The sequence below is a fragment of the Notechis scutatus genome, chromosome 1 (genome assembly GCF_049901735.1).
Source record: "Notechis scutatus isolate UNSWTSFEM ecotype Mainland chromosome 1, rNotScu1.2, whole genome shotgun sequence".
Taxonomy (NCBI): Eukaryota; Metazoa; Chordata; class Lepidosauria; order Squamata; family Elapidae; genus Notechis; species Notechis scutatus.
In genome coordinates, this window is record NC_142009.1 from 327794703 (window position 1) to 327819396 (window position 24694).

General features: G+C 41.9%; 1 protein-coding gene across 4 annotated transcripts in view; it reads right to left on the bottom strand.

Moving 5' to 3' along the window:
* Positions 1-24301, bottom strand: part of JSRP1 (junctional sarcoplasmic reticulum protein 1) — a 34556-nt gene extending 10255 nt beyond the window's left edge. The window contains exons 1-5 of one of the 4 annotated variants that reach the window (XM_087951332.1): positions 24086-24301; positions 12858-12996; positions 11441-11487; positions 7281-7587; positions 6026-6169 (exon numbers count right to left, since the gene is read on the bottom strand). In XM_087951332.1, the coding sequence (XP_087807458.1) occupies positions 6026-6169; positions 7281-7587; positions 11441-11487; positions 12858-12975 (616 nt within the window). In that variant the 5' untranslated portion in view covers positions 12976-12996; positions 24086-24301. Of the gene's footprint in view, positions 1-6025; positions 6170-7280; positions 7588-11440; positions 11488-12857; positions 12997-23775 lie in introns of all 4 variants that reach the window. The other 3 variants (XM_026681099.2, XM_087951344.1, XM_026681104.2) reach the window with 3 other exon arrangements.
* Positions 24302-24694: the final 393 nt, after the last annotated feature.

The following is a 24694-nucleotide window of genomic DNA, read 5'->3' on the forward strand; positions in this document are numbered from 1 at the left end:
GCTACCTTAAGTCTGTTCTGGAATTTGTTATTAATAAATTCCATACCATTATCTGTCACCAGGGTTATCAGTTGTCGTTTAGACTTTCTTTCAGCAAACCTAAGCCAATTGAAAAATGTTGATATGTTTCAGTTTTGCTTTTCATTAAATAGCAAAACCCATATCTAGAATAATGGTCCATAATGCTCAGTATATATCTAGCACCCCCATACTGGGTTTCTTTGGACCTATTATGTCTGCAAATACTACTTCTAAAGGTTCCTTTGTTTTGAAACCATTTAGCCTATTTGCAGGCAATACCTTGCTCTTATCTTCACAGCAAACATTACAACGCAAATATTTATCACAAGGTTTTAACCTTATTCCTTCAGATAACTCAACTGTAATGCTTTTAGCATTTTAAAATTTACATGCCCCAAACGCCTATGCAATAAATGGATACATTCTTCATGAGGCTTTATATTATTAAATACAGTTTGTGCCTCCCCTTTCTTACTATTATCTAAGACATATAATGTTCCATTTAAAGCTGCAGTTACCCTTTTGTTATCTTTTCAATTATGCAATTATTATCTTTAAAAGTAATTACATAACCTAATTTATCTAATACCCTTACTGAAAGCAAATTAAACTTTAGTTGCGGTACATACAACATTTTTATATCCTGGTTTATGTACGGACAACGTGCAAAACCTTGACCTTTTGCTTTCAGGTTCCAGCCGTTAGCAAGAGATATATGTTGAGAGCTTGTAGACATTTTTATAAATTTTGTCTTATCTCTTGTGATGCAGTGGGATGCGCCACTGTCAACCACCCATAAATTATTCTTCACATCAGAGTTGTTAAACGTGGCTAGTTCAAATGCTTTCTTTGGCTTTTTTACATTCTGGCTTTTTCTTTTTGCAGAACCTTGCCAAATGTCCTCTGCCTCCACAATTAAAACATTTTTAATTGTGTATGCCGTCGAAGATAAATTCTCTTCTTCCAGGTGCTGTAATTTGCTTTGCTGGTTTCTTTCAAGCTTTGAAGATAATTTCTCTTCTTTCTTATCTTCTCTCAGCTCGTCACGCTCACGCCTTCTTCTGGCTTCTTCTAGTAGCCTGCCTGTAATCTCGGTTAATGAGAGGCTTTCTTTTGGCAATACTTCTAACGAAGTCACATAGTCATCATAGCTTTGATCTAATGAAGATAATATTATGTAAACTTGTTGCAGTTCATTAAATATAAGCTCTTTTTCTTGTAATTCTTGAAAAATGCTCTTCATACAGTTTAAATGAACTAACATATCTCCATTCCTCTGAAGATGCGTTCGAAAAAGCTTCCGTGTAAGATTTATATGTGCTCCTACACTGTCCCGAACATAAATCTTCCTGAGGTTCTCCCAGCAGTTTGCAGCATTTTCTTCTCCACGAATATGGACAAGCTGCTGATCACAGAGAGTCAGTCCTATGATGCATAAAGCCTGCTCATTTTTCAGTTTAAAGTCTTGTAACTTTTCGTTATCATCATCATTAGCAGGATCCCAGCTACTCACATCTGGTGGGTTTGCTATAATGTCCCACAAACCTTCTCTGCGTAGAAGTAAACTACATTTCATTGACCATGAAACATAGTTTGTTCCATCCAGCCTGGATATCATGGACAGTTGTGACAAATTTACTTGTGCCATTACTCTTCAGATATTTTGACTATTTTAAACTAATTAAAACAGTTTGTTTTTTACAGTAATGTGCAACTCACACCAACTCTCTCTGCTATATCCTGGTTAGTTAGACTATGCTGCTGGGCCCATAACCAATGTTAGGTTTTTGGGGATTAACCCCTAGAAGAGTATTGCAGCAGTAGTCAAGCCAGGCAACCAAAGGAGAGCGGAAGGGCCCCAGAGTATACACACACTGAACACAAACACTGTTTGTAGTTTAAATAGTTTTTAATCCAGTTAGAGTTTAAGCATTGTCATTTAGTCCATTAAGTCATTCACAGTATTTCCATCCAGTAAGACTCACTAGTATAGTCCAAATTAAGAGTCCTTGCAATATCTTTATCGGCTGATAAAGATATCTTCTCCTCCTCCGGTTTCACTCTCCAGAGAAACAAACGCTGGATATTCAGTAGAATTACGCAGTAAATCAGCAAACAGTAGCAAACAATAACAGTTCAGTCTCAGGCACTCACAGTCAGTAATCACAGTTAGTCGCAGCAGCACACAGTTACAGTAACAGACAGCACACAGTTACAGCCAGACGGTAACAGCCAGCTTTCCAGCTTCTAATGCTTCCTTATATTGTAACTTCTAACCGCACCCTTAATCGGCTAATTGCCTGCTGCATTGTGCTTAAAGTGATAAGCACTTAAACCATGATATCTAAGTTTTATATATTTATTCACCCAAACCATATTTGGTATCAATGTTATACCTAACAACTTTTACAAATAAGGCAGCTAGCATACCTCAAACTCCTTCCTCCTCCTATTCTCCCCACAACGACAACCCTGTCAGGTGGGGAGAAAATGAATGACCCAAAGTCACCCAATTGGCTTTCATACCTAAGGCAGACTTAGAACTCATAGTCTCCTGGTCTCTAGCCTGGTGCTTTAACCACTAGGCCAAACTGCCTCCTACATGATCAAAATGCAGTGTGGAAGGGTATCCCCAGTGGTGGGATTCAATTTTTTTTTACTACAGGTTCTGTGGGTGTGGCAGGGGAAGGATACTATAAAATCTCCAGTCAGAGGTGGAATTTGCCGGTTCTCCGAACTACTCAAAATTTCCACTACCGGTTCTCCAGAACTGGTCAGAACCTGCTGAATACCATCTCTGGGTATCCCAAACCTTGAAGATGGAACTCTGGAAGATCCAAAGACATAGTGGCGGTGGGGTAGCCTAATAATTTTAAATGCTGGAATTATAGTCAACCAACTTTTATCTTTATTGCAATGCTGTACCCAAAGAAAAGTTCAAATTATAAGAAACCTTAGAAAAAAGTATTTATTATTGTATTTTTATTTCTCACCCTTATTATTACAAATAACTCGATACAAATATCCAGCACATTTTTATCCTCCTATTTTCCTCAAAACAACAACCCTCTGAGGTGAGTTGGGCTGAGAGAGAATGACCAGCCCAAAGTCACGCTGCTGGCTTTTATGGCTCAGTCGGGACTTGAACTCATGGTCTCCTGCTTTTTAGCCTGATGCCTTACCCCACTAGATGGAACTGGCTAATAAAAAAAAGTATTTGACACTTCCCTCCTCTGTATCTCCCCTTCCAAATGTTTTTAAAACCCAAAGTTGCTTCCCCATTCTGCTCAATAGGGCCCCAGATGTTTGATCCAAGTCTCATTGTTTTGAGTTTCATGATTATTTGGCAAGTGAAGGGAATTCAGGGTGCTGAGGAAAAATAGGAACTTGGTGTTCTGCATATATTAATTCAGTGTTAACTCAACACTGTTCAACTATTACAAAGTCTGCACAACTATTACTATTAATCCTCTCATCACTCCTTATCACCCATCCCCTCCCACTTGTGACTGTGTGACTGTAACTTTGTCGCTTGTATCCTTACGATTTATATTGACTGTTTCCTAGTATGATTTGATTGCTTATTGTACCCTATGACTATCATTAAGTGTTGTACCTTATGTTTCTTGACTCTTGACGAAAGTATGTTTTCTTTTATGCACACTGAGAGCATTTGCACCAAGATAAATTCCTTGTGTATCCAACCACACTTGGCCAATAAAGAATTCTATTCTATTCTATTCTATTCTATTCTATTCTATTCTATTCTATTCTATTCTATTCTATTCCCATTCTGTTCCCTTTCTGTTCCCATTCTATTCTATTCTATTGTATTCTATTCCCATTCTGTTCCCTTTCTATTCTATTCTATTCTATTCTATTCTATTCTATTCTATTCTATTCTATTCTATTCTATTCTATTCCCATTCTGTTCCCTTTCTGTTCCCATTCTGTTCCTATTCTATTCTATTCTATTCTATTCTATTCCTTTCTGTTCTATTCCATTCCATTCCATTCCATCTGTTCTACAAATGCTGAGTTCCATCAGGAAACAAAAGCCCAACTATGCTACTATCATTATACAGGTAGTTTTCAACTTATGATCACAATAGAGCCCAAAATTTATATTGTTAAGTAAGACATTTGTTAAGTGAATTTTTACTCCATTTTATATTTGTTAAGCGAATCATTGCAGTTGATATGTTAGTAACCTGGTTGTTAAGTGAATCCGGCTACCCCATTGACTTTGCTTGTCAGAAGGTCACAAAAGTTGACCATGGGACACAGCAACGGTCATCAATGTGAACCAATTGCCCAGGCATCTTGATCACATGATTATGGGGATTTTGATCACGTGATTATGTGGATGCTGCAAAGGTCGCAACTTGAAAAATGTTCATGTCACTTTTTCCAGTGCCATTGTGACATTGAACGGTCACTAAATGAACTGCTGTAAGCTGAGGGTGACCTGTACATTCTCATCCCAAAGATGCTTTTCCAAAAGGCAACTGGACTTTCTTGGTGTGTTTTTTTTCCGTTGAAAAACCCAAGAAAGTCCAGTTGCCTTTTGGAAAAACATCTTTGGGATAACCATGACTTGGACGATTGAGAATTTCCACAGTCACACCTTCTCTTTACCAGCTTAGGAGGTGTCCTTTTAACCCTAAGGCAGGGGTGTCAAACTCAAGGCCTTCAAGCTGGATCCGACCCGTAGGTGCTTAGATCTGGCCCGCGGGGCCGATCTGGAACACCAAAGGCCCTCCTGAGCTCCGTTTTCGCTGGTAGAGGGTTGCAGGAGGCCATTGCAGCCGAAAATGGAGCTCGAGAGTCCGTGTTCGCTGGCAGAGTGCTCGGGCCTCCACAGGCGCCCCTGACACGAGTGAAGTTGAGCTGGCCACACCTACTTGGGCCATGCCCCGCCCCAGCCCGCCTGAGGTCACACACAATCCTGATGCAGCCCTTAATGAAATCGAGTTTGAGACCCCTACCCAGGGCTGGGCTGCTGGGGGTTCGCAGGGGTTCGGGAGGGCCCCTAGCTAAGATTCTGTGCAGTTTGGAGAACCCCCAAATCCCACTCCTGGCTGGCCCCGCCCACCCCGCCCCTCCCAGGAGTCCACACATGGCCCGTTTTGGATGAAGGTAAGTACAGGGCGCGCATGGAGGCTTGGGGATGGTGAAAAACGGGCCTCCTGGAAGTTCGGGAAGGCCAGAAATGGGCCTGTTTCCAGCTTCTCGAGAGCCTTCAGACCCCTGGGAGGCAGTTTTTGCCCTCCCAGAGGCTCAAGGAAAGCCTCCGGAGCCCGGGAAGGGCAACAACCTCCCCATACCATGGTGCAGGACCAGTTTTTTAACAACTGGTTCTGTGGGCGTGGCTAAGTTGGTGGGCGTGGCTTGGTGGTCATGTGACTGGCTGGGCGTGGCCAACTCAATATCACTCACATCAAGGCACGCATCTCCTCGCCTGGCCTCTCATGACTGTGGGGATGCTGCAACAGTCATAAGTGTGAAAAATGGTCATAAGTCAGTTTTTTCAGCGCCACTGTAACTTTGAATGGTCACTCCACACAAGCAAAGTTCCAGCAAAGGAGAGGAAAAAAACTCCAGAGATGTTCCAGAGACAGGAAGTCTAGTCCTGCCAAGAATGTAACAAGGGTTCACGGAGAGGCAGTTTCTGTAAGCAACACCAGAATGTTTCCTTCCTGCCTTCCTTACAGGATTAGGCAAGGAATTTCTTCTAACAACCGGTTCTCCGAACTGTTTAGAATGTTAACAACCGGTTCTAACGAATAGGTGCGAACTGGTAGAATCCCACCCCTGTGCAGGAGGCTGACTAAGCCACGTCCACCATGGCTGCGCCCATCCAGCAACCGGGCAAAAACCTGTTGCTAAAATTTTTGAAGCCCACCCCTGTCCCTGCTCTAAGACATGATCTCCAATGGAGGCAGCAGCTAGAAGAGGTGTGAAGGCTTTGTTTGATCCAGGAGAAAGTGTGCTGCTCTCTTACCTTGAACCACCTGACAGCTCACACTGAAGACAGCCAGGAAAGTTGCCACCAGAATGCATTTGTTCAAAGACAGATTCTCCCAAGGCAGCGTGTCCTTAGCAGCTCGGCTTTCTGTCTTTCGCTTCACAGAGACAAACTTGGGTGCTTCAAGCAGAGAAAAGGGAGGGCATTAGCACAGCAGCTTGGCTCTCCCACCATACAGCCTTTTGCCACCAATTCCTGAGTGTTTTGAAGGTGATCTTTGCAATAAACACTGGATTGGAATTCAGGCCAGAGCTATGGAAAGATTCATCAATTCCCACAATGGGAGAACCAATGGAAAAAGTAATGGAGCTGACAGAGCGGGCAAAATTAACTACTCTAATTAAAGAAGAAACTACTTCCGGACTTTATGCTTGAAAGAGAAGAAAAAAACCCCATTATTTTAGGTTTTGATGATTAGATTAGTTTATTGTTATAGAAAAGGCTAGTATTTATTAAATATGTTAAGAAAAAAGATGAGGTTGTAACCGTGTTTTGTATTAAATGGCACTGAAAAATATGGGAAATCCCTACTCTTTTTTTCTTCTTTTATCTTTTCCTTGCACTTCTTTAACTTTTTTCTCCCTCCTATTTCCCTCTTTTATTTGTATTTTATATTAAAAGTTTTTAATAATAATAATAATTAAAAAGTTCAAGCCATATTCCCATTTTTGTATGTCCATAGCTTTGGAGAAGCCCACATGCAGCGTGTAATGGCAGCCATATTTCTTTGGATCAATTATGAAAAAAACAGAATTCAGAATAACAGAGCTATAAGGAACTTGGAGTTCCAAAGGTGCTTTTGCAAGAGGCAACCGGACTTTCTGTTTTTTTCTTTGAAGAAGGTTTGCTCCTCATCCAAGAAGCTTCTTCAGCTCTGGTTTCAGCTCTTCAAGTTGAATACATCATGTTATAAACCTTCTATCATCAGTACTCACCTTTGCCCCTACAAATTGTCTCTTACAAATCAATCTTCCCAAGTAAAACCTCCTGCAACTCTTTAGACTTCAATTCCTAGAATTCCTGCCTGCGATAAAAAAATTGCTGAGAATTCTGGGAGTTTCCTCCGTGCCTGCAAAGTTGTCCAGATCTGGAAAAACTGCTCTAAACCAAAAAAATCCCTGGAGATAGAAGTCCCACCCTACAAGGGTTAAGCATGCACTTCCTCTCTTGCCCTTGGCATCTCTATGGCATCTCCAACATAATGCTTTATTGGCTCAAAGAAAAGTCATACCTGTTAGGTGTGGTTTCTCGGCTTGCGGTGCCTTTTCGACCCGTGGCACTTTCTCCGCTGACTTTTCCAATACGGGTGGTTTTTCTACCCGTTGGGCTCTCTCAACCACCCTTTCAGCCCTCAGGACTTTTGCTGCAACTTGCTCGGCCCGAGGCAATTTAGTGGCCATTTCGGTCAACAGAGGCTTCTCCGCTTCAAGTGATTTCTTAGGAAGCCCAGATGTTGTGGCTTCGCTCATGCTATCCACAAATTCATCGAGATCTTTCTCAACAATGTGGAGCGTGCCTTTCTCTTCCTCCTGCAGGCCCTGAAAGAGAACGGTGACGATGATCTACTAGTTTAGAGCAGCCCTGACCGAACTGGAAATGTTCTTATAATTTCTCTGATCTCTTTAAAAACATCCCATATTTTCCTATTCTTTTTAAAAAAACTTCTAAACATATTTGATGGAACCTGTTTCTACCCAAGATTGGAAATCTACCTTCAGTTGTTGTATATACCCTTCCACCTTCCCTCTGTCTATCGTAATAATTTGTTTTGAAGGCCAGTTGGATTTTTTTTTCCATTTTGAAATTATGGGACTATTTCCATTTTCATCGTCTCTTATCTCTTCCCATAGCTCAAGGGTGTCAAACTCAAGGTCCGGGGGCCAGATCCAGGCCGCAGGGTGCTTAGATATGGCCTGCGGGTCCACCCTGGAAACAGCGACCGGCCTGTGGTGCCTTTGCCAGCTAAAATAGAGCTCAGGAGGGCCGCACGCAGCCCTTACGAACTGCATTTTTGCTGGCAAAGGGTTGCAGGAGTCTGTTGCTGCCAAAAACGCAACTCGGAAGCCCATTTTTGCTGGCAGAGTGCCTGAGCCACCACAGGTGCCCCCCCCACGAGTGACATCAAGCTGGCCACGCCCATCCTGACTACACACACACAACACACATTGAGATCAAACCAGTGGTGGGATTCAGCCGGTTCTTACCACTTCGGAAGAACCGGTTTCTGAGCAGTTTTGTGAACTGGTTGTTGAAATAAATCATTAGGGTAGAGAACCGGTTGTTAAATTCTTTGAATCCCACCACTGGGTCAAACGCAACCCAGATGCGGCCCTCAGTGATATTGAGTTTGACACCCCTGCCATAGCTCCTCAGACTCTTTCACAAAATAAGTGTGTATCACAATACTTATTACCTCAGGTTTGGGATAAATCCCGATCAACTCCACCTACTGAACCATAAACGAACCATAGAGTGGCTGGGATTGCACATCTTACTGAATCATAAGGGGTCCTGGGTGCTCTTTGAGCTTGCTTGTTTTCCTGCAGACATTTCATTACCCTAACTAGGTAACATCTTGAGGACTAGCACTGATGATGTTATCTAGTTAGGGTAATGAAACCTCTGCAAAAAAACAAGCAAGCTCAGAGACCCCTCATTTCAACTCTGAGATACAAACGTTCTCCTTTATTGTTAGACAATCATATTTTGACTTGCAGTTGATACTGAATAACTGAATAACAGAGCCAGAAGGGACCTTGGAGGTCTTCTAGTCCACTCCCCTGCTCAAGTAAGAAACCCTATACCATTGGTGGCTAACCGTTTTGGGCTTCTGTGCCAAAAACTGCACGCACACCAGCGCGCACGCACTCCCGTGCCAGCACCCAGAATGCAATGTGCCCCACCCTCCCCACACCCCCTGCGCATGTGCACGCAATCCCCCTTACCTGCACTGCGCCTCACAGCTGATTTTTTGGCTGGTTCGAGGCCTTTTTTGGCCTCCCAGAGGCTTGGAAAAAGCCTCTGCAAGGCTTTTCAGGCTGAATTATAGGCCCGTTTCATCACTTACAGGAAGTAACAAAACGGGCCTATCATTCTGAAAAGCCTTGCTTTTTCCAAGCCTCTGGGAGGCCAAAAAAGGCCTCAAACCAACCAGAAAAAATCAGCTGTGAGGTGCACACATGCACAGTGAGGTAAGTTTGCCTGCGGCTTATGTACACTTGTGGCACGCATGCCATAGATTCGCCATCATGGCCCTATACTATTTCAGGCAAATGGTAGTCCAATCTCTTCTTAAAACCTCCAGTGATGGAGCATCCACAACTTCTGGAGGCTAGTCATTCCACTGATCGTTTTCACTGACAGGAAATTTCTCTTTATTTCTAGGTTGGCTTTCTCCTTGACTAGTTTCCATCCATTGCTTCTTGTACTACCTTCAGGTTGTATGAACTCGATTAGAGAGCCAACCAGCCTTATAGTTGAGAATGCATTTGGAGTCCCTTTTGTTTCCAAATCTCACCCCACAATCCAATTCTGTACTATTTCTTTCAATGAGGAAAACAATAAGAGATTTACTTTAATGGGTACATAGGATAGCATTTATTAATGCTACGTATTATTATTGCAGAACAAAGCACTCTTACATGAGAGACTCAGAGAGAAGGTCAAGTTTTTGTTAAGCACTTTCAAATTCGAGGAGCCAAGGAATAGGTTTTCTATGGGTTGGACAATAAGTTTCTTTTTATGTGAGTTTGTTCATGGGTCTGCTAGCTGGAATTCCAGTGTCCTTGGCTATACTGATAAAATTCTCTGCTCTGTGAGTTCTCCTCTATTTCGACTACCTAGCTAGCGTGTAAGAATTGAAATGTATGGTGTTGTGACCATCACCAAGTCCAATATTTAAAGTCAGGTCAAGGAAATTACCATCAGCTCCTGTTACACTAACTGTTGTACTCTGTTAAATTCCTGTGTTTACCTCAACTCTAAATGCTTAACTTTTATTCATTTTGAAGAAAACTGACACCATGTGAGTTTACTCTTTGTTACCTAATTTATTATAGCAGTAGTAGAAGAAAAAATGCATACTTTTGCAGCTCATGAGGTTTCCTGTCTATTTAAGTTTTAAAGTTTTGGATGCCATGATGTAAAAAAGATGTTGAGACTCTAGAAAGAGTGCAGAGAAGATCAACAAAGATGATTAGTGGGCTAACGCATATAAAGAACGATGGCTGGAATTCGGTATGGCTAGTTTGATGAAAAGAAGGACTAGAGGTGACATGATAACAGTGTTCCAATATCTCAGGGGCTGCCCCAAAGAAGAGGGAGTCAAGCTGTTCTCCAAAGTACCAGAGGGCAGGTCAAGAAGCAATGGGTGGAAACTAATCAAGGAAAGAAGCAACTTAGAACTAAGGAGAAATTTCCTGACAGTTAGAACTGTCAGGAATCAGTGGAACAACTTGCCTCCAAAAGTTGTGAATGCTCCAACACTGGAAGTTTTTAAAAAGATGTTGGATAACCATTTGTCCGAAGTGATGTAGGGTTTTCTGCCTAAGCAGGGGGTTGGACTAGAAGACCTCCAAGGTCCCTTCCAACTCTATTATTCTATTCTATTCTATTCTATTCTATTCTATTCTATTCTATTCTATTCTAAATATTGGACAAGTTGGGTTCTCTCCCAAACGTCCTACGGCAAGAACCTTTAGGAAATGCTTTAAATGTTCATAAAGATACAGCCGGTTAACATTTTAAAAAGAGACAAAGAAGTGCCTTTTCGAGATCTCTACAACCAGTACAAGAAGAAAGACAAAGTTGCAAATGATTTGGCCAAATGACTGCGGCTGGTCAGTATGTGTCCATCAGCACTCAGCTCGGCAGGACTGTTTGTCCTCAGCTGGCCTGGAGATTTAGGAGTTCTCTTGGCAACAATATTTGGACCAACTGACAATTGTTCCTGTCTTTTTCAGAAGTTTAGGGAGAAGGTTCTGAACCAAATGCAAATGATCGACTTGTGCTATCCAGAGCTGCAAAAACCACTCAATAATGAGATGGGCATTATTATTTATGTAAAAATTACATAAATAATAAAACAAAATAAAACTAGGTAGCTCAGAAATGCTGGAAAGGATACTACCTGAGTCCCATGTCTTAACAAGAGACCAAATTCTCTTTCTGTCATACTATTTCCCAGCTTTTTTGGGGGGGGGGCGGGATAGAGTTAGTTGCCCATCACAAAAATGCTGTAATAATCATTCAGTCTGGAGGCAAATATCAGGATTTGGAAGCAAACATGTCTGGTTCAGACTCTTTAAGACTTGGAGAGATACCTCAAGGCCTAGAGACAGATGTGTCTTGTGAAGCAACTTTTAAAACATGCCTCAACGCTCGGCTACTTACGTTTGTGCTGCCGTTCACTTCTTCTTGATTTGTAGGTATCTTGGCATCTGTTAAAACACACCCATCCCTGCATTTATTCATGGTTTTCAGTTATTGCACTTATATTTCACTTTCCCTTTGTGAGCTCAGAGCAATTTTAATTGTGTTTCTTCACCAAGCATGAAGAGGCCGTGTTTTTGAACCCTCTCAATAAAGGGATATTTATATGAACACCATAATAACACACTGATTTACATTATCCTTGGGTTTTGAGAGGTTAGAACAAGGCTCTTCAAACTTGGTATGTTTAAGACTTGTGGACTTCAACGCCCAGAATTCCTGAGCTCACATGACTGGAGGAGGAATTCTGGGAGTTGAAGTCCACAAGTCTTAAAGCTGTCAAGTTTGAACTTAGAACTTAGAATCATAGCATTGGTAGGACTGCAATTTGGCAGTTCAAATCTCATCAGGCTCAAGGTTGACACAGCCTTCCATCCTTCCGAGGTGGGTAAAATGAAGACCCAAATTGTTGGGGCAATATGCTGATTCTGTAAACTGCTTAGAGAGGGCTGTAAAGTCCATGGCTCTCCAACCTTAGCAACTTTAAGACTTGTGGACTTCAACTCCCAGAAGCAAAGCTGGCTGAGGAATTCTGGGAGTTGAAGTCCACAAGTCGTAAAGTTGCTAAGGTTGGAGACCCCTGGTCTAAGTGCTATTGCTATTGCTTTTGGAGGTCTTCTAGTCCAATCTGCTACCCAAGCAGGAGACCCTATCATTCTGGATTGTCCAAATGGCTGTCCAATCTCTTCTTTAAAACCTCCAGTGATGGAACACCCACAAGCCATTCTACTGATGAATTGTTCTCGCGGTCAGGACATTTTTTCCTTAGTGCTAGGCTGGAGCTCTCTTTAATAAGTTTCTACCCATTACTTTTTGTCCTACCCTGAGGCGCTTTGGAAAATAAGTTGACCCCTTCATCTCTGTGACAGTCCCTCCTACAAAGTTTCCGATAAACTTCAATGGAAGAAGCTGGATTTGCTTAACGACCACCTGGTTCACTTAATATCAGCAGCAATTCACTTAACAACCATAAAATCAGGCACAAGCAGTGGTGAGATTCAGCCAGTTTGCACCAGTTTGGGAGAATCGGTTGTTAACTTTTTGAGCAGTTTGCTAAACTGGTTGTTGGAAGAAATCATTAGGGCAGAGAACTGGTTGTTAAATTATTTGAATCCCACCACTGGGCACAAGTCACTTAACAGTCACCTTGCAGAAGGTCTGATCCCAAATTGTGATTCTAAGTCAAGGACTACCTAGCGTGAAAAAAACTCTGTGGGGTGCTGTTATAACTAAATACATCTGAGAAATAAAGTTTTCCTTAGCAGGCATGATAAAGCAACAGTACAAACCTCAAATAACGCTCTGAACACAGTCCTACCTTTTGTATTTTGTTCTTTCAGATGATTGTGAATGTCTTCCTGCTGGGTGAGAAGCTCTTTCACAAAATCTGGGCCTTCTTCCCTTTGTTCCAACTGCTCACAAGGACTTGTGGCCATGTCACCCCCTTGGTATTCTGCCTAAGCAGATAGAAAAAGAACACTCACACCTTTTTAGCACTATTGAGACCTATTTACTTGGTATTTTAAGGCCAACTCTGCAGAGTTTTGCTCATCTTAAAAATAATAATAATAATCTAGAGATGAAGTACAGCCATAAGTTGGATGGCTTGAACACTTGCAATCTTTCCTACTATCCATGGGAAGATAGCAGCAACAAAACATTGACTTTGAGGCTTTGGGAATGGACATAGGTGTGCCTAGCAGCTCTAGATGGTGCTGAGTGCTGGCCAATCACCAAATGTGTTGAGTGCTCTTTACTAGCCATGGAGATGTGCATGCTTCGTTGGTCATTAGGTGTTTCTCTCCTTGACTATCAGCAATGAAACAGTTTGGAAGCAAATGGCCACTGTGCCAATATCAGAGAAATTATGAGAGAAAAGCCTACAGTGATAAAACCAAATTCTACAAGCAGCACCCCACACCGTAACCTACAGCGCCTTCCATTTTAATATAAATGACAAGCACCTGCGTGGAAGGCCAAAGCAAGATGGCAAGATAAATGTAGTCGTGAAAAATGCCCAGTTGGATCCAGATGCTGAGTTTAATCCCACAAGATGGCGCTTGTTGGCCCTGGACCCGCGGGAAAAACAGGAGGAGGAGGAGGAGGAGGAGGAGAATGGAAAGTCTACCATAGATGAGGGAACTGCATAAATGGAAAACAGAGGCAAGTTGGGTAGATTTTATTTATTTATTGAATTCAATTTATATAGATAATCTAATTAAGCTGAAGTCTTGATTGGGAGCTAAAAGTCACAGTACATGATTGATTGGGTAGAAATAGATCAAAGCAAGTTGGTTCTTGAGAAGACGTTCTTTTCCAATTTGCTCCTGTCCATTTTTGCAAGTTCCCTTGTTTTGTTTTGTTTTTTTACAATAAACAATAAATAAACTTTGGGAATTGACCTTTTCCTTCCATTTCTTTATATCTTTCTTCAAAATGTAGAACTCCCTTTGGAAACAAAACCCCAAAAGGCTTTGGAGAAGAATTTTCTCAGGTTTTTAAATAGCAATTGAGTTTCCCTCACTAGGAATGCTTCCTTCACACTTGGATACATAAAACCCAGGCCTCGCCTGCACAGTCATCCTTAAAGCCTCCAAGCAGTTTTCTAAGAATAGGGATATGAAATCTAGTATGCTGGCCCGCTTCCAGTCTGGGAAATGCCATTCTGATTTGGCGATGTATCAAAACATTAATCAGCCAAGCACAGTTTTAAAAAGACGAAGGCTGGTTTTTTTTTTTCCCTTTTTCAACGTTTAAGCTGTGCAACGTAAGTGAATCTGAATATCTCTTTAAAAGATTTTTTTTAAATCCTGCCTTTATTATTTTTATAAATAACTCAAGGCGATGAACGTAACTAATATACCTCCCCTTCTTATTTTTCCCACAACAGTCCTGTGAGGTGGGTTGGCCTGAGAGAGAGAGTGATTGGCCCAAAGTCACCCAGCTGGCGTTCATTCCAAAGGCGGGACTAGAACTCACTGTCTTCTGTTGATTGGTCCAAAGTTACCCAACCAGCTTTCGTGCCTGAGGCGGGACAAGAACTCGGTTTTCTGATAATTGGCCCATAGTTACCCAGCCAGCTTTCACGCCTTAAGGTCAGCAGTGGGATCTTACCTGTTCCACTACTGGTTGGGTGATCTCATGCGCGCACACCTAATGCGCACGCACCTAATGGGTGTGCGCAGCTTTCCCCACACCAGCTGAGGCCTGCAGCGCCAATCAGCTGAGAGGATAAGAACAAGAGAAAAGTGCAGGGGCGGCAGCTAATTGTCGGAGGCTTTTTTCCCTCCTCTCAGCTCATCCTTGGAGACTTTTTGGGTCCAAATTGGTAGCATACCACCACTGCTTAAGGTGCAAACTAGAACTCACAATTTCCTGGTGCGTTAATAAAATCACTAGACCAAACTGTCTTTCCATTATTATTAGTTTTTGTACTTAGCTCAAGACTAAACAGTAAGTTCCAAACTTGCGACTACACCAGGGGAGGCTGTGACCCAAATTCTCAAGAAGACCCATCCTCAGAACCATTTCACTCACACATGCTAAGGCCCCGCCATCCAATTTAAAACGGCAAATATCCCTGGTTTCTAAAAACGCATCTGGGAAGATTCTGGTACAAAAATCATATGTTAAAACTTTGGACAAGCTAAGGAACCATGTTCCTTAGTTAAAGACTAAGTTAGTCCTGCAGTTTCTTACAAATATTATATAAACATGGATATATTTCTCTAAAACAGGGTTGTTAAACTCAATTTCATTGAGGGCCGCTTCAGGGCTTTGATTGACCTGGTGGAGGGGCAGGTGGGCATGGCCGACTGGGTGGGTGTGACCAACTGAGTGGGCATGGCCAGCTTGACACCACTCCCCACACTGCTGGCATGTTTCCTCTTCGCACTGGGTAGACTAGGCCGGAACCATGCTGGCCCAATTTTTCCTCTTTGCGTTTGGTAGACCAGGATGGCCCCATGTGGGACCAGATCCGACCACGTTGCAGATCAGATCTGGCCCACGGGCCTTGAGTTTGAGACCCCCTGCTCTAGAATATGTATTTCTCTAATCCCAACAGCTGAAAGAAAACTCCACTTTCCCTACCCATTCAAACGAGACATGCATTTCACTCAGTAGTGGGATTCAAAATTATTTACTACCGGTTCTGTGGGCGTGGCTTGGTGGGCATGGCGTGGCTTGGTGGGTGTGGTTTGGTAGCTGTAGCAGGGGAAGGATACTATAAAATCGCCATTCCCACCCCACTCCTGGGGGAAAATTACTGCAAAATCCCATTCCCTCCCCACCCCACTAACCTGCTTTCCAGCTCCGTTCTCCTGTGCAGGGCAACCAAAGAAGACCCAGCCAATCATCTTGGACTCAGGAGGCAGAAAATAGATGGGGGTGGGGCCAGAGGTGATATTTGCCGGTTCTCCAAACTACTCAAAATTTCCGCTACCGGTTCTCCAGAACTGATCAGAACCTGCTGAATACCACCTCTGATTTCATTCCTCTATGTTAAAAAAAGCTATATCTTAAGAAATGTACACCTCTTTGCATGTGTTCAGAGAACGCAAACTTTAGAGATACAGCTGAGTTTCTGTAACAAGGACTCATACTTTTTCCTTATCACTCAGAACCCCAGAGTCACAAATAAATTACTGTGTCTTCCTCTCATCCAGAGGATGATTAGAAGTGCAGCAAAGAAGTTGAATCATTAATGTAACTTTTGCTTTTGAGAGCTGGGAATTTTGCTGCATTTGTGCATTAACTAGAAATGACCTTAACTCACCAAAATAGAAAACTAACAGAGACACTTTTCATTACAGGTAGTCCTTGACTTACAACCATTGCTTTAGCAATGGTGCAAAATTACAACAGCACAGAAAAAAAGTGACTTGTGACCAGTCTTCATACTTACAACTGTCATAGCATCTCCACGGTTATGTGGTTAGAATTCAGATGCTTGGCAATTTAACACTGGTTGCAGCATCCTGGGAAAATTGTATACACTTAATGACCATATGATTCACTTAACAACTTAAGCAATTGCTTTAACAATTGTGCCAAAACAGTTGTAAAATTGGGCATGACACACTTAAAAACTTCCTTGCTTATCAATGGAAATTTTGGTCCCAATTGTGATAGTAAGTCGAGGATTACCTGTATTTATTTCCACTGAGTGGGAAAAGGTAAGACCAATCACATTAGATCTGTTTGGATTTCTATTAGAGTCCAGTTTACAAGTCCAGAGTTTGCCTGCAATACTGCACTTTAACCATTGGTGGTGCAGTGGTTAAAATGCAGTATTGCAGGCAAACTCTGCCCACAGTCAGGAATTTGATTCTGACAGGGCTCAAGGTTGACTCAGCCTCCCATCCTTCTGAGGTCTTTAAAATAAGGAACCAGGTTGTTTGGGGCAATATGGAAATAATGCTTACATTGTAAACTGCCCTTAGAGTACTGTAAATGGGACTCTCTATATATGGGGAAGTATATAAGCTCAAATGCTTGTTATGCTACTATTAGGAAAAAAGCTGTTGCATTTCTGTTATTAGAATATCTCCGATCATATCTACCATAGCTAATGCAAAGGCTACAGAATTATACTGACAGGAAAAAGACAAGGTCGGAACACTAGAAAACACAGACTTGCAATAATGCACTTATTCTGTATGTTAGTATACAGAATACATAATAACAGAGTTGGAAGGGATCTTATAGGTCATCTAGTCCAACCCCCTGCTCAAGCAGGAGACCCTATACAATTTCTGACAGATGGATGTCAGTCTCTTCTTGAAAACTTCTGAAGGCAAGCTGTTCCATTGGTTATTTGTTCTCACTGTCAGAAAATTTCTCCTCCTATCTAAGTTGAATCTCTCCTTGATCAGTTTCCATCCATTATTCCTTGTCTGGCCTTCGGGTGCTTTGGAAATTAGGTTTACCCCCTCCTCTCTGTGACAGCCCCTCAACTTTGCTTCTGTATAAGGAATGACCAATTGCTTCCCGTTGTGGAGACTTGGAGTGACTTGTCCCTAAAGGAAGCAATTGGAAAATAGCACAGGCAGAACACAAATCCAATAGAACTATTGGCAAGTAAAAAGGAAAGGAGCAGCAGGGTGTGTGAATATTTAACCATATTGACCTAACAGTGTGGGTAAATGTTTAACTGTATTAAGCTTTATCTAATTATTTAAAAACTAGAGCACAAACAGAGCTATTACAGGGAAAAGCAACGCTTAGCATGTCTTGAACATATTTGCAAACATCAAATAGGAAACCAAATCATGTTGTTTTCTTGATCAAACTTCTAGGATCTTTCTAGGCTTCAAGTTTTCCAGTGCATCTATGCACACATATTGAGGGTAGAAGGGGTAGCGGTTATCACCCCGCAGGTATTTTCCAAAATTAAAACGTAAGTTGTTTAATTTTTATTGAGCTCAGGTACATCTCCAGCGGGTGATGAGGAAGACGCCGAAGGAGAGAAGTTGGAATTGAGAAAAAGATGGGGGAGAGGAAGGGATTTCTGCATGCGTATGGTTAGCAGTTGTGTGAGAAATCCTTGGTAAATTGTACGCAGAGCTGTAGTTTTTGTCCCCTAATACAGACTTGATTTGCAGAAAGGCCCATATTCTTTTCCCAGTGAAAGGAAATGTCAGAGTTGGAAAAATATATATCAGAAAGCAGCTGTCAGCAGGCCAGATGTTGATAAACTGCTTCAGCATAAGGTATGTTTTTAGTTTTGAGGAGAACTCACAGATAGTGATATAGTATATTTTTGCCTATAGAGAATCGCAAAATAAGTGAGGAAGGTTTTTCGTAAAGAATCTTCTTCGAAGAAGAAACGATATAGTAGCACAATCTTTCTTCCTTCTTCCCTCCCTCCCTTCCTCCATCCTTCCCCTCCCCCTCTTTTATTAACCACGAACTCAGAAAAACCGGTCTACTGCACATTGTCCAAAATATAACTATTTTATACCACTGATTGATCTGTCCAGGTCTTTTGTGATTCTCTTCAGTTTTCTAGAGTATCAAGGAAAAATCATTTCTATTCTACTAACTGAGGTCCTTCTAAATTCAACTTACAGAAGTAACTAAAATACAAATAAAAATACATTTCAATTTAATCTGAAAAATAAGTGAACACGCCCACACCTACGTATTTTCTGACAGCCAGTGTGGATGTACTACTGTAGTGATGGACTAGAAATAACGAGGTTAAGGTTTTAGTCTTCCCCGAGTCATGAAAACTGGCTTGCTGACTTTGGGACAGTCATTCTTTCTCAGCTCTAGATTCTGAAGTCAAAAAATATCTGTCTATCAACCCACTCTGGGTAAGAATGATAGATTACAGTCCATGAACTCCAATGAAGAAGCTTCATCCTATAGTGAATTGATATAGCTTTGTACATTTATTTGTCACATATCTCTATCTATCTATCTGTCTACCTATCTGTCTACCTATCTGTCTACCTATCTATCTATCTATCTATCTATCTATCTATCTATCTATCTATCTATCTATCTATCTATCTATCTATCTATCTATCTTCCAGTTCCTTTAACTAAAGTTTATCTACTTTATTTGGGTGTCATTTTCTTTTAAAGAATGTTAGGGCACTTCTACAGATTTCAATGCTTCTAATCTTCTGTAATATTTTTGGAACATTTTCCAAGCCATCCTGAAAATTCTGATGGAAAGGTGAGATGTAAACCCTTCAATTAAATTAGCATTAAATTAACAAAACAGATAACTTTCTTCTCCTCCGTTCCAGAGATTGTGTTGAGGAAAAATTACATTAAAACGTATTTTATGTATTTACCAAAACATTATTTAGCTAATGTTCTAAATAAAAACTTGGAGCAAAACAGTTTTTTTTTTAAAAAAGGCAAGATGGTGCTTTATACATGCCCAGAGAAGAACTTTGATTCCGGAATGAGGAAACAGCCAATGAAAATATCTCATTGAAGCCTTCAAAGAAGACTTCTAGCACAGGAGTCGCCAACCTTTTGGACCTCAGGGACCACCAAACTCATAATTTTAAATCCCGCAGACCAGAGACCCTGGGAAAATCCCCAAAAATGTATGCAGGAAAATTCCCCACCCCATTTTCCTATCGATCGATCATTCTTTATTTGGGATCGCAGGATACCGTCTCCAGCTCAGTTCTCAGGAGTAGAGAGAGAGAGAGACTTCTGGCTTCATGCAAGGAAAGCAGCAGAAGCAGCAGAAGTCTTTCTCTCCCTCAAACTCTGCCAGAAATGAGTCTTTGCCAGTGCAGCCTCTTGGAGCAGGATGCCTTGCAGGGTCCCAAAGACTCATTTCTGGTGGAGTTTGAGGGAGATAAAGAAAGACTTTTGCTGCTTTCCTTGTTGCAGCCAAAAGCAAAAGAAGAAAGAAGCGGAAAGAAGCAGCCCAATAGCCAGGTGAGGCACGTGGGGCGAGTGGGGCAAGTTCCCCCCTCCGGCCTTTTCCCCCTCCCCTCACTACCTCATGTTGTTCACAATGCAAGTGACGCAAGCCTTGTGTTCCCACGGGCCATGTGGGCAGCACAGCCTTGTGATCCTGTGCAGCCTGGATTAAGTGCTTTGAGGAGTGCTTTGGGGGTGACATTTCTCTGCGGACCATCAAAATTTTCTCATGGACCACCAGTGGTCCCTGGCCCACTGATTGGCGACCACTGTTCTAGTAGATCATAATGCATTTCATGTACAGCCATCCTCTTTTTGCGTTTACTATAACTACAGACATCCCAACTTAGTGGCTTTATCTTTGCAGAAACAGACAGATTAGAGTGGAGTATCATAGAGAAGAAAGATGGTGAGTTTTAGGTTTGAGGGAGGTTTCTCTTGGATCCTGGTGGGCTTATCACCTATCAGCATAGAGCAATGCTTTGAGGAGTCCTAGGGACAGGATCTAATTGCTTGTTAACACTTCGATAATGCCCTGGAATGATGATTTGTTGGCAGCATCTTCTGTGAGAAATTAGTAATTAGGCCTTGATTGGAGGATTAGGATGGGAATTTGGGGGGAGGGAAATCCAATCTCACCTCGCCAGGACATTTGTCTTACAGAGTAGAAGACAGAAAAGGATGTCCATGTCTAACCACCTTTGTGGTTCTTTATCAGAGCCAACAAACCAATGATTTCAAGAGCACAGATTGAGTCTTGCTGGTTCTCTCCTCAGTGAAGGTCCTTCTAACACAGGGGTGTCAAACTCAAGGCCTGTGGGCCAGATTCGGCCCACAGGGTGCTTAGTTCTCTCGCCCGCAGGGTTGCCCTGGAAACAGTGAAGGACCGGCCCACAGTGCCTCTGCCAGTGGGAAAATGGAGCTTGGGTGGGCTGTGAGCAGCCCTCCCAGGCTCTGATTTCAGCCACGACGGCCTCCTGCAACCCTCTGCCAGAGAAAACAGAGCTCCCAGAGGGCTGCAGGAGACAGTCACAGCCAAAAATGGGGCCTGGGGGGGCTCAGCTCCCCCCCCCCGAGCTCAGTTTTCATTGGCAGATGGCTGCAAGAGGCCATCGCAGCCGAAAACGGAGCTTGGGAGCCCATTTTGCTCGCGGAATGCTCGTCACTACAGGTACCCCCAACACGAGTGACGTCAAGCTGGCCACGCCCACCATGGCCACACCCACCTGGCCCCCCAGGTCAAACACAACCCTGATGCGGCCCTCAACGAAATCGAGTTTGACACCCCTATTGTAGCACAACCTGTGTAAGACCTGCCCACCATCTAAGAATTGCAATGCATATACAGCTGCACACTGCTATATTGTCAGCACAATTAATTCATATATATATGTCTGGAAACTCCATGCAGTTTAGTTTCTGTGAACAGGAATGTCACCCTGCCACAGAGGAGAATCCTACAAGGGGAGACAGTAGGATTTTGGAAATAACAGAGGGACCTTTTTGTCAAATCAGTTGAAATCAACTTTATTTTTTTTTTTTTAAAACAAGTTTTATTAAAAGTTTCAACAACAAACAAATCATTACATATTAAATCTTTCCCTGTCTTTCTACAATAATTTCCCCAATATTCTCATAAAACACAAACAAACACAAACAAACATAAAAAAAATCTTTTAGTAAAGTACCTTGGCCCCAGTTACCTCTCTTTGCATGGGCTAAAATAATAGCACATATCACTCTTCACATTTCTATCTTATTTAATCCATCTTAATTAAATCATTTGTATCTTTTGCCCATTCATTTATCTCTCTATCTCTTCTTATAATAAAAAAAAATTTCTCCTGAAATCACTAATCAGAGTATGATGCCTTTCTATCCTCCCCCTAAGTTAGTAAAATTAACATTCAGCATAACAAATACCCAATTTGGTTCTGCTTGGTACATTCTATCCACCAAAAATGTTTAAATACATTGTATCCTCCTTTCCTTCGATATTTTATTACATTTTAAAAATCAATCATTATTAAAAACTTCAACATTTTAATTTCTTATTAAATCTTAAACCATTCTAATTTACTATTTCAAATATAAATGTTACAATACCATCTTCTGTACCTTAGCAGAATCTTTCTTACAGAAAATTATATTTCATCCTTTGTCTCTAAAAAAATCCTCTTCTCCCATCCAATTTTAAAGCTTTGAGGCTTTTCTCCGCCTTTCCCCTTTCTTTCTTCCCCACCAGATCTTCCTACCCCCTTCTTCTTCTAACCTCTACCTTGCTGGGATCCCTTCTCTGTTGTGTTCCCTTTTTCTCTTGTTTGTTATCATTATATTTACTTTGCATCATATTTTTCTCTTTCTCAAATGTTTTTTTAGATCTTAAGTCCTTCATTTTCCTTGCTCTCTTCCTTCCTTCTTCCTTAAATAAGTTTTGGGATTCAATGAAGATGGCGTCTTCGTCTCTTCCTTGTTGTTCTTCTTCCGTTTCCATCTGTTCCATTGTCTGTTGGTAATTGACCAGCGCCATTTCTAGAAATAGAAAAGCTTTTTCCATGCCATCTTTGCAGGTTGCTTTTGTTTGCTCATATTCATCCCTCAGGTCTTCAAAAAGGAAAGCCATTATAAATAAATCTTTTCTTTTCTTTATTCCTCTTTCTTCTTACACCAACCAAATATTCCGAGAGAAAGGCAAAACAATCCCAAAATCCACAATCCTCAATAAATCCAAGCAAGCCAAAATTCCCCTTCCTCTTCCAGGGGTGGTATCAAACAAATAAAAAAAAGAATCCAAGTCTATATTTTAAAGCCTTATTAAGATTGTATTTCTGTCCTCAAGTCTTCAAGGCATCTCCTCCAACAAGATCCAAATTTATATATTTTCTTTATCCTCTCCCTTCCGGCTTAATTCCGTCGGGAGGGAGAGTAAACTTTCCCTTCAGCACCTCAAAATAGCCGCTTTTTTTCTCTTGTGGAAGAAATCATCAGAAAACCATCTTTTCCAGGAATTAAATTAGATAAATCTCAAAGCCCTGGGTCGACCAAGAAGAACTTTTACTTTCAATAACTTTCTCTTCTTCCTCCTGCGCATACTTGCCCGGCTGTCAACTTCTTTGTGGCGGCCATTACGGACCGCCGCTGCACCGTCCTGGTAACAGGGGGTTCTGCCGGCCAGGGAGGGGGTCTGCAACACCCCCAAACCCTTCCTCCGGATCCCCTTACCTTCAGCTACCCCTGCAGGGCAGCCTTGCTCCGCACCCGTCCGGGTCGGAGCCCCAAAACGGCTAGCGCGGCAGGGATCGCGCAGCTTCGCGAATCCCTACCGCTCGCGAAGCCGACAAACCGGAAACTCCAGTTGAAATCAACTTTAGATGGCAGCTTTGTCCGAGACAACTCTGTCCATTAGAGCTACAATCAGTTGTAATTTACAATTAGGAAGCAGCTCTGTGAGCCTTGGGAAAAAAAAAAAAAGACACAACTGCTTGGACTCAAAAAGTAAGGCTCTGCAGGCACTTTGTCTATGCAGCCAATTGATTTCAGGGGATTTACACAGTCCTTGTGGGCAATGGATCTCTACAGAAAGACATACAGCATCCAAGCAAGGCTCCCTGCTACACACAAGTCCGTAATAACAATAACCTTTGCTACTAAATATGAGTAAAATACCACCTGCCTTTTCTCTAAACCCATTAGCTGGCTTGCAAACAGGCAGGTTCTCCCCCACCCCACCCAATCCCCTCCCAAACTGTTCACCTGCTGTTCACTTTTAACTAGCAAGGGAAAGCCCACTAAAGACCTATGGTTAGTGTAACCGGCATTTCAATCATAAAAGAAAATACCTTTCCACCTTCATTGCTGTGTTTAATTTCTCGCCTAAACCAGCAAAGGGCAGCAGCTCCCAGGGAGCCGAAATGGGGCTTCACAGAGGCTGCTGCTGACTCAACATCAAAGAGTCATCCAAAAATAGTTTCCTTTCCTATCCAGGCAAAACCATGCAAGGCAGCCGAATTGGACTACAGCCGAACGTGGCTCCGTCAGCCTGGGGGAACCACAAGAACCCAGCATGCAGATCATGGATCCACACGGTCCTCAGCAGTTGCGGCTCTGAGGTGTTGTTCAAACCCACATGCACAGGTAGATATAATGTACCCTTTTAAAGGCAGAGCCCCAAATTATTGCTCGTCCGCGGCATACCAGGGTTCAAATCGCACCCGTCTGGTCTTCGACTTGTCGCCTGGATTACTTGCCTCCTCCTTCTCCCTCTTCAATCCACACAGCTGTAATATACAGCAACAGGTGTTGGACCCTTTCTGAAGAAAACATTAGCCAATCAAGGAGCTCTTTCTTGCATGGGGAATTATAGAACTAAGACAAAATTAGATGAAATTTTATTAGGAACCGAGGAGAAGATGATAAAAAAAAAAAATCTATCAAGTCTTATTGGAATTTAAATTAGAAGAAGAAAAAGTAAAGGAAACGATGGTGGTATGGATGAAAAATTTTGGGTATAGCATTAATTTAGACAATTGGCAATTATGGAAAAGAAATTAAAAAATGACTTTAGCTATACCGTTTAAGGAAAATCTCTACAAATTATTTTATAGATGGCACATACCTCCATTGAGATTGGCAACAATGTATTCAAAACTTTCCCCCCACATGCTGGAAATGTACTAAAGAAAAAGGAACTTATTATCATTTGTGGTGGAGTTGCAGAGATTTATGCCCAAAAATATTGGCATAAATTACCTAAGTGGC